The sequence below is a fragment of the Phacochoerus africanus genome, chromosome X (assembly GCF_016906955.1).
Source record: "Phacochoerus africanus isolate WHEZ1 chromosome X, ROS_Pafr_v1, whole genome shotgun sequence".
In the NCBI taxonomy this organism is placed as follows: Eukaryota; Metazoa; Chordata; class Mammalia; order Artiodactyla; family Suidae; genus Phacochoerus; species Phacochoerus africanus.
The window spans coordinates 22,602,261-22,619,024 of NC_062560.1; the positions used below are offsets into that span (position 1 = coordinate 22,602,261).

Below are 16,764 nucleotides of genomic sequence, written 5' to 3' on the forward strand. Positions count from 1 at the left end.
GGAATAAGAGTTGGCGAAGAGAGATGAGTGGTAGAGAGTAGTTGAAATGATTCATGCATGAGATAAAGAAGATCCTAAATACCTTCATAGTAATGGGAATAGGGAAGGGAAGCTGGATTTAAGAGAGTTAGGAAGTGAAGTGAATATGATTTAGTGGTAGATAGAGTAGGGGTAGGAATTTGAGGGAGAAAGAGAATTCAAGACGAACCCTAAGGTTTCTACCTTGGGAGAGTTGGGTGTCTGGGAGGAGGAATAGATTTGGTGGAAAGAAAATGATTTAGGACCTGTTAAAAGTTTGAGTTGCTTGCTGGATGCAATTTGGTGGATGTTTTCTATAGTGAGTTGAAAGAAATGAATTTGGTGCTTTTGAGAGAGTTTGTGAGCAGGGGAAGAGATTTGGGACAAAAAATCAGGAAGTTTTGGGAAGAGGAAGAGAAAAATTTTTAGAGAGTGTTTTTTAGCCTTGTCAGAGGATAAGCAGAATTTCTGAGTGTCACTTAGTGAGAGAATGGGCTTTTAGTTGGGCAACTAGGGGGTCATTAGTATCTTTTTTTTTTTTTTTTTTTTGCTTTTTAGGGCTGCATCTGTGGCATATGGAAGTTCCCAGACCAGGGTTCGAATCAGAACTCCAGCTGCCAGCCACCGCCACAGCCACAGCAATGGCAGATCTGAGCTGCGTCTGTGACCTACACCACAGCTCACAGCAATGCTGGATCCTTAACCCACTGAGCGAGGCCAGGGATTGCACCTGCATCATCATGGATACTAGTTGGGCTCGCTAGCACTGAACCACAATGGGAACTTGCTTTTTTTTTTTTTTTGAATGATCTTTTTAATTTTTTTGTGTGTAAAGGCAACTTTATTATTTTTAATTTTTTTATTGTAACTATTGGGTATAAGATAGGCTCAAGGATGTATTGTACAACATAGAGAACAGGCAATATTTTGTAATAACTGAAAATAGAAAGCAGCTTTTAAAATTGTATTAAAAAATCATTGGTATCTTCATTAGAATAGTTTCATTAAAATATGGGCCAGTGGAAGAGGTAGAGAAGAAGAGCTGTGATGGATTGAGAAGTTGGTGGAAGTGGTGGAGTAGATGAAGCAGTTGGTATTAATTGCTGTTTTGGTCAGTGAAGGGATAGAAGCAACAAGAGTACAGCTTGTGATGGTTGGCTGGATGGCGAAGGTGTGTTGAGCATGTTTATAGGCTTATGATGCAGAACACCAACTGTTGAACAGGGAGACCGAAGATAAAGGAAGGACTGAAGGATAGACTGGGTTCCAGAGAAGAGGAAGGGAGTAGTGTCCAGAGCGGTGGTGGAAGGCTGATGGGTGAGTCCTAGAGAGGAAGAGTGAGTCCCCTTTTCTGAAGCAGGAAGGCAGTTAAGGATCAGGAAAATTGGAGAGTCTGGGACAGTTAGGTTAGAAGGAGTGTTTGAATGTTGACGGCTATTTTCTCTGTGTAGCAAATTCACCTGCTAATATAGAGGGACCTGGAGAGGCTGAGTGGGAGCCGAAGGGTAGTGGCAAAGAGTTGAAAAGCTTTTGCTTTATGGGGATGGCCCAGGACAGAAAGCTAAGAACTTACAAGAAAGATTGCTGAACTGCAGAAGCCAGTGTGATTGGGAGTCTGGCTTTGTATGTGAGATGCATTATTTAGTATGAAAATACTATTTTTAAATACAACTGCCAAATTTTCTATCCCACGACTAGGCAACCTAGGAGCGAGGTTGGAGAAAGGAGGGAGTTGGGTTTGTTGTGCTTTATGAGGAAAGAGGGTCTGGTGAAATACTTAAGAGAAAGTACTCTCTGTTCTTGACCTTTCTTTCCATTCTCTGCCCTTTCGGTCTTAAACTTGTTTACTAAGCAGTAAAATGCATGGCATTGGTTCAACTTGTAGCTGCACACTATATCTTACCTTTATTACTCTTGTAGGAAATTTAACCCTCCAAGAAAGTCATCAAAAAGCCCAGAAGTTTCTTTACTAACAGTTGACATAGTCTACTGGATGGTTTTATTAAAGTCCAGAGTTGCAAAAGTTTCATTAAAAATCTTATTTATAGTTGTCATTTTTTTTTTAGGTCCTGGGTTTCTGCTAATTTATATAGATTTTAATGTTCTGAAAAAGCAAATACAGATGGACACAAACTGCTACTGTAGTATTCGTATGTAGAATACATATTTTAATAATACAATGATAATTCTTTTACTTTTAAAATAGAATATCACATCCACACTCAAAGAATATGAAGAACACATATACAAGTATCTTATCCCCCTATTTTACTCTAATGAAATAATTGAATTGGTTTTAAATTGGGTTTAGGGGGGTTTCCCCTTGTGGCGCAGCGGAAATGAATCTGACTAGGAACCATGAGGTTGCCAGTTCGATCCCTGGCCTCACTCAGTAGGCTAAGGATCCGGCATTGCTGGAAGCTGTGGTGTGGGTTGCAGATGCAGCTCGAATCTGGTGTTGCTGTGGCTGTGGTGTAGGCCAGCAGCTTTAGCTCTGATTCAGCCCCTATCATGGGAACCTCCATATGCCACAGATGTGGCCCTAAAAAGCCAAATGAATAAATAAATAAATTGGGTTTAGGGGTATTGACTTGCAGTAGTATCTTTCATATTCTGTTATATAGACACTTCTTCACTCTTTCCCTCCACTCCATACCATCATCCCTTTTCACTTCAAAGTCATGATTATGTCAGACTATTAGCTTTGGAATCAAACCAGTTGAATGCCTTGGAATTAATTAGCTTTTCTCTTGTTTCTGCCTCCCAGTAAAGATAATTCTTTTATGCTGCATTTTAACTTAAAACCTATAGTAATTTCAGGAATTGCCTGGTGGCTCAGAGGATTAAGGATCCAGTGTTGTCACTGCAATGGCTCAGGTTTGATCCCTAGCCGTGGAACTTCTGCATGCCACAGGCATAGCCAAAGGAGGGGTGTGGGGGCAGCAACCCTATAGCGATTTCAGAAGTTTAGGATTGACCAAAAAAAAAAAAAAAAAAAAACCAAGGAGTTCCCATCGTGGCTCAGTGGTTAACGAATCCGACTAGGAACCATGAGGTTGCGAGTTCGATCCCTGCCCTTGTTCAGTGGGTTAAGGATCCGGCGTTGCTGTGAACTGTGGTGTAGGTCGCAGATGCGGCTCGGATCCCGTGTTGCTGTGGCTCTGGCGTAGGCCGGCGGCTATAGCTCTGATTCGACCCCTAGCCTGGGGACCTCCATATGCCACGGGTGCAGCCCAAGAAATGGCAAAAAGACAAAAAAAAAAAAAAAGAAGTTTAGGATTGAGAAGGGCTTTGTGGTAAGCACGTAGAGGAACTGTGGCCTGATTTTATTTGTGATAGAGAATTCTGAGATGCCATCATTAGCAGTCAACTTGAATGTATGAGTATTCTTTTCTTTCAACATTTCAGTAAGTTATTGAATCTAAGAGTCTAATAAATGGCTTTTGTAAAGTTTTTAGTGTCCGTCTTGGCAGGTTTCTTCCCTCCAAAGGTCTCATTTAAAATGATGATGAAGTAATTGTGTCATGGTAGTGTATGTTGGCACAAATACACTATGTTGTCACAGTATGGCTGCCTTTGAGGTCAGGATGACCTCTTCATCTAGTCTTTGCTGTCTAGATGTTGTGATCACTTCTAAATTGTTTCTTAAGGACAGGAACTGTCTATTGCATCTTAGCTACTTATGTATCTTCCCCATCAAACCCTTTAGCATATTAGATGTGAAATATTTGTTGAATAAATGAATATATGAATCCTCTAGCTGAAAGTTTCTGGATGGCATACCTCATCCCAGATATTAATGACACGTTTCTTCCTCACCAAAAGCTGTTGGGTTTTTACTTGGTTCTGGTCAGGCTAGATATGGTGATACTGCTTTATGGCACTTAAAGTGCCAAGAGTTTTATGGCTCTCTGAGAGGTGGAGTGTTGGTATCATCCTTTTGTTACTCACATTGTTTCTTAGTTCTCCATTAATCTGAGACAGTGACATCCCTAATTTCTTCGCAGTGGTTATCACCCTCCTACAGTTTCATTTTGCAGCTGCGTAGTCAAGATGCTATTTTGTGAAACATTAGCTTGTACAATAGGGCAAGTTGGGAAAGATCTGGTGATGATGAGTCAGGCACTGCCTTACAACAGCTGCAGGAAAGAAAATATTCTTTCGGTGCCTCTCATTAACATGGTCAACAAAATGTCATTCTAGATCTTGTTGACATGTCTCATGTCTGTATTCATCTCTCTCCTGTCCTTTCCCTTCCCTTCCCCTCCCTTTCTTTCCCTTCCCTCCCCTCTCCTCCCCTCCCCTCCCTCTTCTCTTCCCCCGAGGCATATGGAGTTCCTGGGCCAGGGATCAGATTCAAGTTGCAGTTGTGGCAACGCTGAATCCTTTAAAACCCGCTGTGCCACGCTATGGATCGAACCTGCATCCTGGTACTGCAGAGATGCTGCCTATCCCATTGTACCACACCAGGAACTCCTTTTAATTTATTTTTTGAATTTTTAATTTTTTTTGGCTGTGCCTGTGGCATGCAAAAGTTCCCGGGCCATGGATCACACCTGAGCCACAGCAGTAATGAGAGCCACAGTGGATCCTTAACCTGCTGAGTCACCACGGAACTCCCTGTCATGTCTTTTAATTAAACATGTCTTTTAATTAGAACAGGTAGGAGATGAATGGGAGTTAGACTTTCCTTTCTAATCCTAGTTCTAGTTTAAGTGTAGAAATAAACTTTTTTGGTAATAGTTTTATCCGTATACCATATTGTTCACCCATTTAAAGTGTGCAGTTCAGTGGATTTTAGTATATTCCTAAACTTGTGCAACCATCACCACAATCAGTTTTATTAGAGATTTTTCATTATCTCAAGGAGAAACCCCATATCCTGTAACTATCACTCCTATCATCCCCCTTGATCCTTTCCAACTCTAAGCAACCCCTAATCTACTTTCTGTATGTATTTGCCCATTCTGGACATTTCATACAAGTGGAATCCCGTAATATGTGGTCTTTGTGTCTGGTTTCTTTGACCTAGCATAATGTTTTCAGCATTCATCTATGTTATAGCATGTATCAGTACTTTATTCCTTTTTATTACTGAATAGTATTCCATTGTAAGTTTATACATTTTCATCTCTCCTGGGCATATATATTGGAATGGAATTGCTGGGTCATATGGTAATTCTGTATTTAACCTTTTGGGAAACTGCCAGTGTTTTCCAAAGCAGTTGTGCCATTTTATATTCCCACTAGCGGTGAAAGAGGATTCTGTTTTCTCCACATCCTCTCCAGTACTTTTTTTTTTTTTTTTTAGGGTCACACCTGTGGCTTATGGAAGTTCCCAGGCTAGGGGTCGAATTGGAGCTGTAGCCACTGGCCTACACCACAGCCACAGCAACACCAGATCCAAGCCATGTCTATGACCTACACCACAACTCACGGCAATGCTGGATCCTTAACCCACTGAGCAAGGCCAGGGATCGAACCCGAGTCCTCACGGATACTAGTCAGATTCGTTACTGCTGAGCCACGACGGGAACTCCTCCGGTACTTATTAATACTGACTTCTCTTGATAGCTGTCCTCGTGGATGCGAACTGATATCTGATTGTGGTTTTGATATGTTTCCCTGATGGCTGGTGATGTTGAGCGTCTTTTCATATGCTTATTGGCCATCTGTACATGTTCTTTGGAGTAATGTCTGTTTAGATCCTTTGCCCATTTTTATTTATTTTTTAGGGCTGCAGGTGTGGCATATGGAAGTTCCCAGGCTAGGGGTCGAATCAGAGCTGCAGCTGCCTGCCTACACCACAGCCATAGCAACGCTGGATCCAAGGCATGTCTGCAACCTACACCACAGTTTCATGGCAATGCCACATCCTTAACCCACTGAGTAGGGCCAGGGATTGAACCCACATCTTCATGGATACTAGTCAGCTTCATTACCATTGAGCCACAATGGGAACTCCTTTGCCCATTTTTTAAATTGAGTTGTGTCATTTTGTTACTGAGTTGAAAGAATTTTTTTATATATATTCTAGATGCAGGCTCCTTATATATAATTTGCAAATATTTTCTCTTATTCTTTATATTTTCTCCTGTTGATTGTCTTCACTTTTTTTTTGATAGTGTCCTCTGATGCATAATAGTTTTAAGTTTTGTTGAAGTCCAATTTTTCTCTACAGGCATATCTGGTACATATTGCAGGTTTAATTCCAGACCACTACCGTAAAGCAAATGCCGCAGTAAAGCGAGTCACACTATATAGTACTATGTTACATGTGTAATAGTTTTATGTCTTAAAAAAAGTACATGTATCTTTTTTTTTTCATGGCCACACCCATGGCATAGGTAAGTTCCCAGGCCAGGGATTGAATCAGAGCCTCAGCTGTGGCAGTGCCGGATCCTTTAATCCACTGGACCAGGCCAGGGATTGAACCCATGCCTCTGCAGCAGCCCGAGCCTCTGCAGTTGAATTCTTAACCTACTGCACCATAGTGGGAACTCCAAAAAAGTACGTATCTTAATTAAAAATACTTTATTGCTAAAAAATGCTAACCGTCACTTGAACCTTCATGAGTTGTAGTAACATCAAAGATCGCGGTCACAGTTAACTGTAATGAATATAATAATAATGAAAAAATTTGAATATTGTGAGAATTACTGGAATGTCACACAGGCATGAAGCAAATGTTGGAAAAATGGCGCCGATAGACTTGTTGGACCTAGGGTTGCCGCAGTCTTCAATCTGAAAAATACGATTATCTGTGAAGTGCAATAAAATGAGATATGCAGGTAAATTTTTTTGTTGCTTGTCCTTTTGGTGTCTCATATAATAAATTTTTGCCTAATCCAAGATCATAAGGATGTACCTCTGTGTTTTCCTCTAAGAATTGTGTAGTTTTAGCTCTTAGGTTTAGGGCTTTGATCTATTTTGAGTTTATTTTTGTTTATAGTGTGGGGTAAGGAGCTAACTTCATTCTTTGGCATGTGGATATTCATTTGTCTTAAGCACCTTTTGTTGAAAAGACTGTACTTTCCCCATTGGGTGTTCTTGGCATCCTTGTTGAAAATAATTGACTGTAAATCTGAGGGTTTATTGCTGAACTCTTCGTTCTGTTCCATTGATCTTTGTGTCTAGTCTTATGATTTCACACTGACTGGAATGGGTAGTGAATTTACAAAATATACTGCTCTAAATATTAAAATTTTCCTGAATTTTAAAGTCCAGGAAAGAATACATAATGCAGTTTTTTAAATTAATAAAAATTAATAAGTGATGGCAACATCACGCATTCTTACAGAAAACCAAGATCTCAGTTGGGTATGTGTGTCTACTGTTTATAGTAACGTCAAAGGTGTTTACTAATATGCCTCTGGACTATGGAGTCCCTCCTGCCAAAACCCAAACACTTGGCCAGAGAGTCTCCATTCTAATGTAAACCTATATGATGCTTCATTTCTAATACACATTTTAGTAAAAGATGTGCTTTCAGTTATTTTAATCAGTTTTAAAAGGGACAAATTAACAAAAATGATAGCAAATAATTTAAGCTTAAAATCTTTAAAACAAGTTTGGTTAAGTGAAAGTATATCATCATTTTAATTAATTACTTAATTTTTTATGACCACACCCATGGCATATGGAAGTTCCTGGGCCAGGGAGCGAATCCAAGCCACAGCTGTGACATATACCACAGCTGCAGCAATGCCAGATCTTTTAACCCACTGTGCTGGGCAGGGGATTGAACCTACACCTCCGAGTGACCTCAGCCATTGCAGTTAGATTCTTAACCCACTGTGCCACAGTGGGGGCTCCTACCACCATTTTTAACATGTTTATTTATAAACTTTGAAATTTTACTTAGCGCAGACCATAATTGTAATTAAAACTTTTTGATAGGTGTTCCCTTCCTGGCTCAGCAGTCAACGAGCCCTACTAGGATCCATGACGATGTGGGTTTGATCCCTGGCTTTGCTTAATGGGTTAAGAATCTGGTGTTGCCATGAGCTGTGTTGGAGGTTGCAGCCATGGCCCGAATCCCATGTTGCTGCTGTGGCTATGGTGTAGGCCAGCAGCTGTAGCTTGGATTCGACTCCTAGCCTGGGAACTTCCATATGCCATGGGCACAGTCCTAAAAAGCAAAAAATAAGAAAATAAAAAACAAAAAAACCCACTTTGATGACATTATGGAGTAATAACATAGTTTATGTTCTCTCCTTTTAGTTGTTTTTATATTCTAAGGCCAGAGACTTTTTCACTATGATAAGGCTGTATTCAAAACACTATTTTCTACAATATATCCAACTGCTTTTTTAAAACCTGAATGTTAATACATCCTTAGATTGGTTAGTTCTTAACTAATGTTTACTAAACTCCTTTGATCTGGTGTGATAAATATATATATATATATACACACATATATATATATAAAATTTAAGTCTATTCGAACTAATATTTTAGGAAAGAGTTCAGGTGCTCATGTGTGCATATGCTTCCAGACTCCCCAGACCTGTCTTTTTTTTTTTTTTTTGTCTTTTTAGGGCTGCACCCACGGCATATGGAGATTCCCAGGCTAGGGGTCAAATCAGAGCTGCAGCTGCCAGCCTCACCGCAGCCACAGCAACTCGGAATCTGAGCCATGTCTGTGACCTACACCATAGCTCATGGCAATGCCGGATCCTTGACCCACTGAGTGAGGCCAGGGATCAAACCTGTGTCCTCATGGATGCTGGGCGGGTTCATTAACCACTGAGCCACCACAGGAACCACCACAGCTACTCCCCCAGACCTGTCTTGTAATGACCCTTGAGTCAATTGGCATTTCCATCAGAAAATATAATTTTGTTTGGTAAGGTTTATTTTTAATAAAATTTCCTTCTTGTCTTTTTTAGGGCCGCACCCATGGCATATGGAGGTTCCCAGGCTAGGGGTCCACTTGGAGCTGTAGCTGCCAGCCTACGCCACAGCCACAGCAATGCCAGATCCGGGCCATGTCTGCAACCTACACCACAGCTCACGGCAACGCCGGATCCTTAACCCACTGAGCAAGGTCAGGGATCGAACCTGAGTCCTCATGGGTACTGGTTGGGTTTGTTAACCACTCAGCCACGACTGGAACTCCTAATAAATTTCTCTTGTGGGAGAAAAAAATGTTTAGGATTATATCTGTGGTTTGATTGTTACCAAGTCAATATGGATAATTAAAAATTTTTTTTTTAACTTAAGCTTTTTTATCCCAAGAAAGATTTATATAGCTGGATATTGTAACAAGTTGGTAACAGTAAAAATAGGTGATGGTAATCCTTCAGTAAATAATGTTCCTGTGCCTGAATTTACTATGTATGTTGTCACCTACAGCAACCATATAATATTGGTGTTGTCACTGCTTTGCGGATTGGGTAACTGAGGCTCAGTTTAAGTAACTTGTCCAAAGTTACACATCCAGCTAGCATTAGGGTGAACATTTGAACATCAAGTATGCTTTTTTCCACAGTGTTTTTTCAATAACTCGTATTTCCATTCTTTGTGTATATGTAAAGTGAATACTCCAAAGCAACAGAGTTTGAGATAAATAGTGCTTATTGGTGGATAGAGGAGGCAAATAGAATTCCAGTAATTCACTAAAATTTACAGTATTACTGAACACCCAACTTCAGCAATATTAGGAAATAATTTAGAGAGACCTAAACATTTTCTTAGTTAATGCTTTATAGCAGAATCTATCCAGACAGCCTCCAAACCCTATTCCATTTTTTTCTACCTTAAAAATGTTGGTTTTTTAAAAAAGTTTTATGTTTACATGAAGAAAGGAATTGTGTATAAACTTTTTTTTTTTTTGCTTTTTTGGGGCCGCACCTGCAGCATATGGAGGTTCCCAGGCTAGGGGTCTAATCGGAGCCACCACTGCTGGTCTATGCCACAGCCACAGCAAGGCCAGATCTGAACCACGTCTGCAACCTACACCATAGCCCACTGCAACACCAGATCCTTAACCCACTGAGTGAGGCCAGGGATTGAACCCGCAACCTCATGGCTCCTAGTCGGATTTGTTTCCACTGTGCCACGACGGGAACTTCCTATAAACTATTATTTTTATACTCTTGCCCATGTTGACTTTTCTTGTGTCTTCATTCAAAAACTTTTATTGATAAGCCACTATAAGCTAGCAACTGTGCTAGCTGTTGGAGATAAACAGTGAAAGTCTCTGGCTTTTTAGCTTCACAGTCCTGGAGAGGAGACAAACAGAAAAGGATTATTGTTGAATGTGAGAAGATATATAACTGGATGTGAAAAAATATATAATTGGGTGTACAAAGTATTTTGGAAGCACTAAGGGAAAAGATGTTGGGAAATTCGGAGTATACTTAAGTGACCTAAAAAAATGCTATGAGGAGTTACCGTTGTGGCTCAGTGGGTTAAGGATCCGACATTGCTGCAAGCTGTGACATAGGCCCCAGATTCGGCTGTGTCACGGTGGCTGTGGTGTAGGCCGGCAACTGCAGCTCTGATTCAACCTCTAGCCTGGGAACTTCCATGTGCCACAGTTGCAGCCCTAAAATATATATATATTGAAATATATATATATATATATATTGAAATATATATATATATTGAAATTCTGTGGAAGCTTGGTTGAAGATATAACTAAATTTATTTTCTCTCTACTGCTGTGCATTTTCCTCCTTCCCATATTGTTTTGAAGCAAGTTCCATATATCATTTCATTTATAAGTATTTCAGCATGTGTTTCTCAAAGATCTTTAGAGGTGCAAATAATGTTTTTGGTGAGGTGAATGGAGGAAATGATGAGAAATGAGTGGCAAAGTAGGCCAGGGCACAAAGCAAAAAGGCTCTTGAATATACTAAGAACCCTGCTCTGCGTTTTTGATGTTGGGGATTGTGAAAGGGTTGTAAGCAGATTAATAATAATGTGCTTAGTTTACAGTTTAGAAAAGTAACCTTAATGGCAGTGTTGAGGGCTACACAAAGAAAGTAAGGGTAAAATCAGAAACAAAAAAAAGTACACTGTGGGAGGAGGTTGTAGTAGTCCAGGTGAGAAACACATGATGATAGTTTGAGATAAGGTTCTATCAGTAGAATTTGGCAGAAACAGCTCCATGACATACTTAGGAAGTAGAATTTGAATTAAATTTAGGATTGAAGAAGAAGGAGGGTTTGAAACTCTCTCTCAGGTTTCTGGCTTGTGCAGCTGGGGAGATGGCAAAACCATTGCTAGAGGCGGAGTACGGTAAGACAAGCTGAGGGGCTCTCTGCAGGGTTGCTGCCTGCAGCTGTGTTGAGGTGTTTTGACTAGTTGGTCTGATGTTAGCTCCTAATTAAACACAACTTTGGTCATAGCGTAGATATCCAATAAAAAGTTGTTCAGGGAATGAATGACTAAGTCTAAATCCCCATGTGTTTAATGTATAGACTCTGAGGATTAATACAATCTAATGACTTGTTTATTGATTCTAGGGGCTGTTTGCACAAGAGACATGGTAAAATATTAGCTTATTCCTTTATTCCAAGGGCTTATTGTTGGATGTGTATATATCTTACCACTATTTGTATATACGAACTCTCTCAATTTTCTTCCTTAAACCATTTGATAAGCCACGATAAAATTTGAGAATTTAAAAATCCATATCCGGAGTTCCTGTTGTGGTGCAATGGAAACGAATCTGACTAGGAACCATGAGGTTGCAGGTTTGATCCCTGGCCTCGCTTAGTGGGTTAAGGATCTGGCGTTGCTGTGAGCTGTGGTATAGGTCACAGACGTGGCTTGGATCCTGCATTGTTGTGGCTGTGGTGTAGGCCAGAGGTACAGCTCTGATTAAACCCCTAGCCTGGGAACCTCCATATGCCACGGGTGTGGCCCTAAAAAGCAAAAAAAGAATAGTCAATACTAAAATGAATGAATGGAGGAGTTCTCTTGTGGCTCGGTGGGTTAAGGATCTAGCATTGTCACTGCAGACGCCTGGATCACTGCTGTGGTGTGGACTTGATCCCTGGCCCCAGAATTTCCATATGCTATGGGTGCATCAAAAAAAAAAGCCCATATATATGAGAGAGAGTGCTTTCAGTTTTATGTCCAATCTGGATATCAGTTAGATTTCTGCTAAGAATAAAGTGCTCAAATAAGGTAAAGATGTCCTTCCCTTTCCCCACCTCAAAAAAGATTGGGTTAAAAGGTCTATAATCTTGAAAGTCTTAAAAGCAGTTGGAGCTTCACATTGGTCTTATGATTCATATTTACTGTTTATCTGCTTCAGACCTAGACAAAAATTGTCTTAGAGCTTGCCCTTTGAGCAGATCTCTCATTACTTGGTGGGATAATCACCAGGTTGGGCCTGTCCTCTCTCTCAGAGAAGCAACATGGTGTTATGGAGAGAGTGCCTGTAGCTTAGAGTCAGCCAGCCTTCACTTTGGATGCCATTCCTGCTGCTAATTAGCTGTATGAATTTGAGCAAGTTACTGACTTCACTTTGCCTTAGTTTCCTTATTTATGAATGAGCAGTAATGCTATCTGACCTGCAGGGTGGTTGTGAGAGTTAGAGGGCATTGCACCAGGCATTCAGCACAGAGTGTGCCTTGTCACATGCTCCCATTGTTATTATCCACACAGAGGCTCTCTTTTGGTGGCATCTTTTGGGCTAGCAAGACTTATGCTTGACTGGCTTCACTTAAGACCTTCCTGTTGTCCCATCAGGAAATTTTGGGGTAAAGGCAGGCACAGGGTAGGATTTTAGTAGTCATTCCTTTCCTCCATGAATTTGTTAAGAAATAAGTTCTAAGTTAACTAAGTTTAGTTAACTATGTTTTAGACCAGTTCAGTGCAATTTCACAGGTATTTTTCATTAATTGTATCTCTGACACCATGCTCAGGATTACTGTAACTTAGGATAGGCGCTTGAGTAGTTCTGATCCTTAAATTCCCTGTCTATAGAATGAGACTTTCATTAAGCCTTTGACCCTCTCTTGGAAGGTTTCAAGAATTAAAGGACATCAGATTATAAGCATTTCTTTGAAATCTTTTATAAGCTATATAATAAAATGAAGATGGAATTTTAATCCTAAACAGAGAGTTCCCAAGGGGGAAGGTAAGAGAGGGAGGTCTAAAAGTGAACTGTTAAGCATATTTATCTACTAGAACATTTGCTACCTTGGCAGAATGCTTCTTGCAAGTTACTCAGTCTTTTAGGTGCTCCAGTTTCTTTTAGGTGCTGTAAAATGGAGATGACACACCTAGTAGTGGGGTTGTTGTCATTGATTTCATGATAAACTATAGGGAAACTACCCATCACATGTCTGTTAGATGCTCATGAGCTTAGGTATCTTTTTAGGAGGAACTACCCATCCACACAATATTGTCACTATTAAACACCACCTGCCTACCCAGGAATCCTTAGGGTATTGAATAATACCAAGTTTTTTATTCCATAGTTTTTCTTTTGATTGAATTTTGGATTTAGAGGTTAAAAAAAATTGAAGTGATTAGGTAGTTAAAATGACTGTTGGACTTAGCAGAGTTAGTTGGCTCTTGGTTCAGAGAATTGAATTCTCTCTTCAGCAGCAATACTGAGGATTTTATGCAAAGGCCTGGTTTCACTTCTTGACATTAATCCTAAACTAACATTTACAACCTGGCAATCTTGTTAAACCTTTAGGAAAGGTATATGTGTTCAGACTGTCCCTTGAAGTAACTTAATTTAGGAAATAAAATCATCTGTATTTTTCCTTCAAATTAACTTGTTTAAAGATCTGTCAGGTAGCTTCTGGTTCTGAAAGTCTGGAATTTATCCTCTCTGTGGGTATTGGTCATAAATAGACTTCAGGCTTAACTAGACTTTGTCTTTATTCTGTCCTTATAGCATGAGTTTTCCTTTTTTTTTTTTTTTTTTTTTGTCTTTTCTAGGGCCTCACCCGAGGCATATGGAGGTTCCCAGGCTAGGGGTCTAATTGGAGCTGTAGCTGCTGGCCTACACCACAGCCACAGCAATGGTGGATCCAATCTGTCTATGTGACCTACATCACAGCCCACGGCAACACCGGATCATTAACCCACTGAGCGAGGCCAGGGATGGAACCTGCAACCTCATGGTTGCTAGTTGGATTCGTCAACCACTGAGCCACCACGGGAACTCTGGGTTTTCCTTCTTCATTGCTTCTGCCTTCTTTGAAATATATTCTAAAGTTTGACTTTCTTTTCTGTCCACTTAAGTTTTTCTTTGAGTTCTTCTTTTTCCAGTGACTCCCTTCTTGTAGCTTTCTGTCTTTGTGATCCATTCTGGATTAGTTACTTTTTAGGCTTACTATAATACAGACATTTTCCTGAAATTTTCCTTCTTTCATTTCCTTGGACTAATCCACTGTTTTCTGGATCCCCATGCCACCTTCTTCCTTGATTTATTTTATTGGACCACATATTGAAATAACTTCCTAAGGAGTCTAGATTTGTATACTAAAAATATTTTTATTCTGCCCTTAAACTTGATTAGGTACAGAACTTGGTTAGGTACAGAAGTGTAGGTTAAAATGGATTTTCCCTGAGAGTTTGTGATTGCATGTTTCCTTGTCATCCAGCATTTGGTGTTACTGTTTAGGAGCCTGATGCCATTTTTCCTCATTCCTTTGTAGATGTTCCTTTTTCTTCAAAAAGTTTTAAAGATCATCTCTTTATCCCTATTGTCCTGAAATAACATAGGGTTTAGTTAGGTGTGGGTCTTTTCTTCTTGTGTTGTGTTATCATGCATCATGAGCCCTTTGAATCTGAAGAATCATGTTGCTCAGCTCTCTGAAATATTATTTAATATATTACAGGACAAATATTATTTAATGTCATTTAATATATTGCAGGACTGGTATATAGTTTCTAAATTGCACCAACCACATTTCAAGTATTCAGTAGTCACATGTGACTAGTGCAGATAAATAGAATATTTCCATCATCCCAGAAGGTTTTCTTGGCTGGTGCTGATCTGCAGAGTCAGTGAATTTGCAGACAACGTGATCTCTTAAGACTCAAAGAGGTACAGAGGTTCAGAAAATGTACTACAAGACAATAGAAGCAGATAGAAAGTAAACCGACAGAAATCAGAAATTGAAAAGTAAAAATGTGATCAAGTTAAAAACCACCATAGAAGCAAATATAAAAATAAATTATTTGGAGTTCCCATGTGGCTCAGTGGCTAATGCAATGGACTGCCATCCACGAGGACATGGGTTCGATCCCTGGCCTTGCTCAGTGGGTTAAGGATCCGGCGTGAGCTGTGGTATAGGTCGCATACACGGCTTGGATCCACTGTTGCTATGGCTGTGGTACAGCTCCAATTAGACCCCTAGCCTGGGAACCTCCATATGCCTCGGGTGAGGCCCTAGAAAAGACAAAAAAAAAAAAAAAAAGAATAAATTATTCCTCAGTATATAACCAGGGACAAAGGGACCTGGCTTTAGGAAATCACAGAAATGAAATGATTAAAAATAAAAGAAGAAAGATTATGGAGAAGATGGATCTATATGAAAAACAGATAAAGGAGACAAACAGACATAAGTGAAATTCAGGAGAAAATAACCAATGAACTAGAAAAATACTTATCGTAGAAGAAATTTTTCTGAAATAAAGACTGCGATCTTCAAGGAACTTCCCTGAAATAGAGATTGCCTTTCTTGTTGCAAGAAATTGACAAAATGATAAAAACCACTAAGTCATAATCACAGTGATATTTCGTGAACTCAAAGGACGAAGAATTGTAGGGACATCTGCACAGAAGTATTCAGTGCTAGAAGACAGCGGAACAATGTCTACAAACTTCTGAGGAACTAGAACCTAAGAATACACCTGTATTTTGCTCTAGTTTTGCTATTGCTAATGAGATCGTTGATAAATCAAATTTTTTCTACACTTCTATAGTTTAAAATGCTAGAAGAGATGTAAAGATTATTATTATATAAGGCTTGAGGACACTATGATGCTAATTTTTTTTTTTAAAAATAGAAAAAACTGGGAAGGAAATTAACTAATGATGCAATCTCTGGTTAGTGAGACTGTTGGTGATTTTTTTTTAATACTAAATTTTATACAGTGAACATACGTTCTTTAAAAATCAGAAGGTGAAAATAGAGACCTGGTTTCTAAGGATAGGCACCTCTTCACAGTCTCCCACCCCTCACTTATTTGCTGATTGGGCAAATCACATGTCATCTCTAAGCTTTTCCTTCTTATCTGGAAAAGGTGAGACTCAAATGAGATAAAAGTACATAGAAATGCTAAGGAAATTGCAAAATGCCATGCAAATGGTAGTTATTATTAGAAGTGGTTTTTTAGTTTCCAGAAATTATGTTTTTCTATTTTAGAGAGGACTTATTCTAAAGCTCCAGTTCTTCATTACAACATTAGAGGAAGGCACTTATACAGAAATCATATGTATGATGACTCAGTTTTATCAAAGCCTTCTTTGTCTATTTTTAGAAATTCATTTTTAATGGTAGCTTTAAAATCACAATGAAATTTTTAGTACTTAACAGGAACATCAAAATGTTTTTTTTTTTTTTTTAAGTAAATCACTTTTGTAGTATTTCATGTTAAGAATAATTTCATAGGTTGAATTAGTGGGATACTTTCTCAAGGTGAAAATCTGAAGGTGAATTCTACTTTGGTCTAAGAATAGAATAGCTTTGCTTGGCTCAGGTAAGCCTGTATATTTTAGATGTGTTTCCCATACATTTATGAAAGCAAACAGAAATGTCT

The 16,764-nt window shown here is 39.4% G+C and overlaps 1 protein-coding gene across 6 annotated transcripts in view; it reads left to right on the forward strand.

Moving 5' to 3' along the window:
• The window catches only part of ZFX (zinc finger protein X-linked), a 54,817-nt gene that overhangs the window by 26,867 nt on the left and 11,186 nt on the right, over window positions 1-16,764 (forward strand). Inside the window, exon 2 of one of the 6 annotated variants that reach the window (XM_047764020.1) lies at window positions 6,694-6,809. The exons of the other annotated variants lie outside the window; for them this stretch is intronic. Within the exon in view, the coding sequence (XP_047619976.1) occupies window positions 6,797-6,809 (13 nt within the window). The 5' untranslated portion in view covers window positions 6,694-6,796. The remainder of the gene's footprint in view (window positions 1-6,693; window positions 6,810-16,764) is intronic. 6 annotated transcript variants of the gene reach the window in all.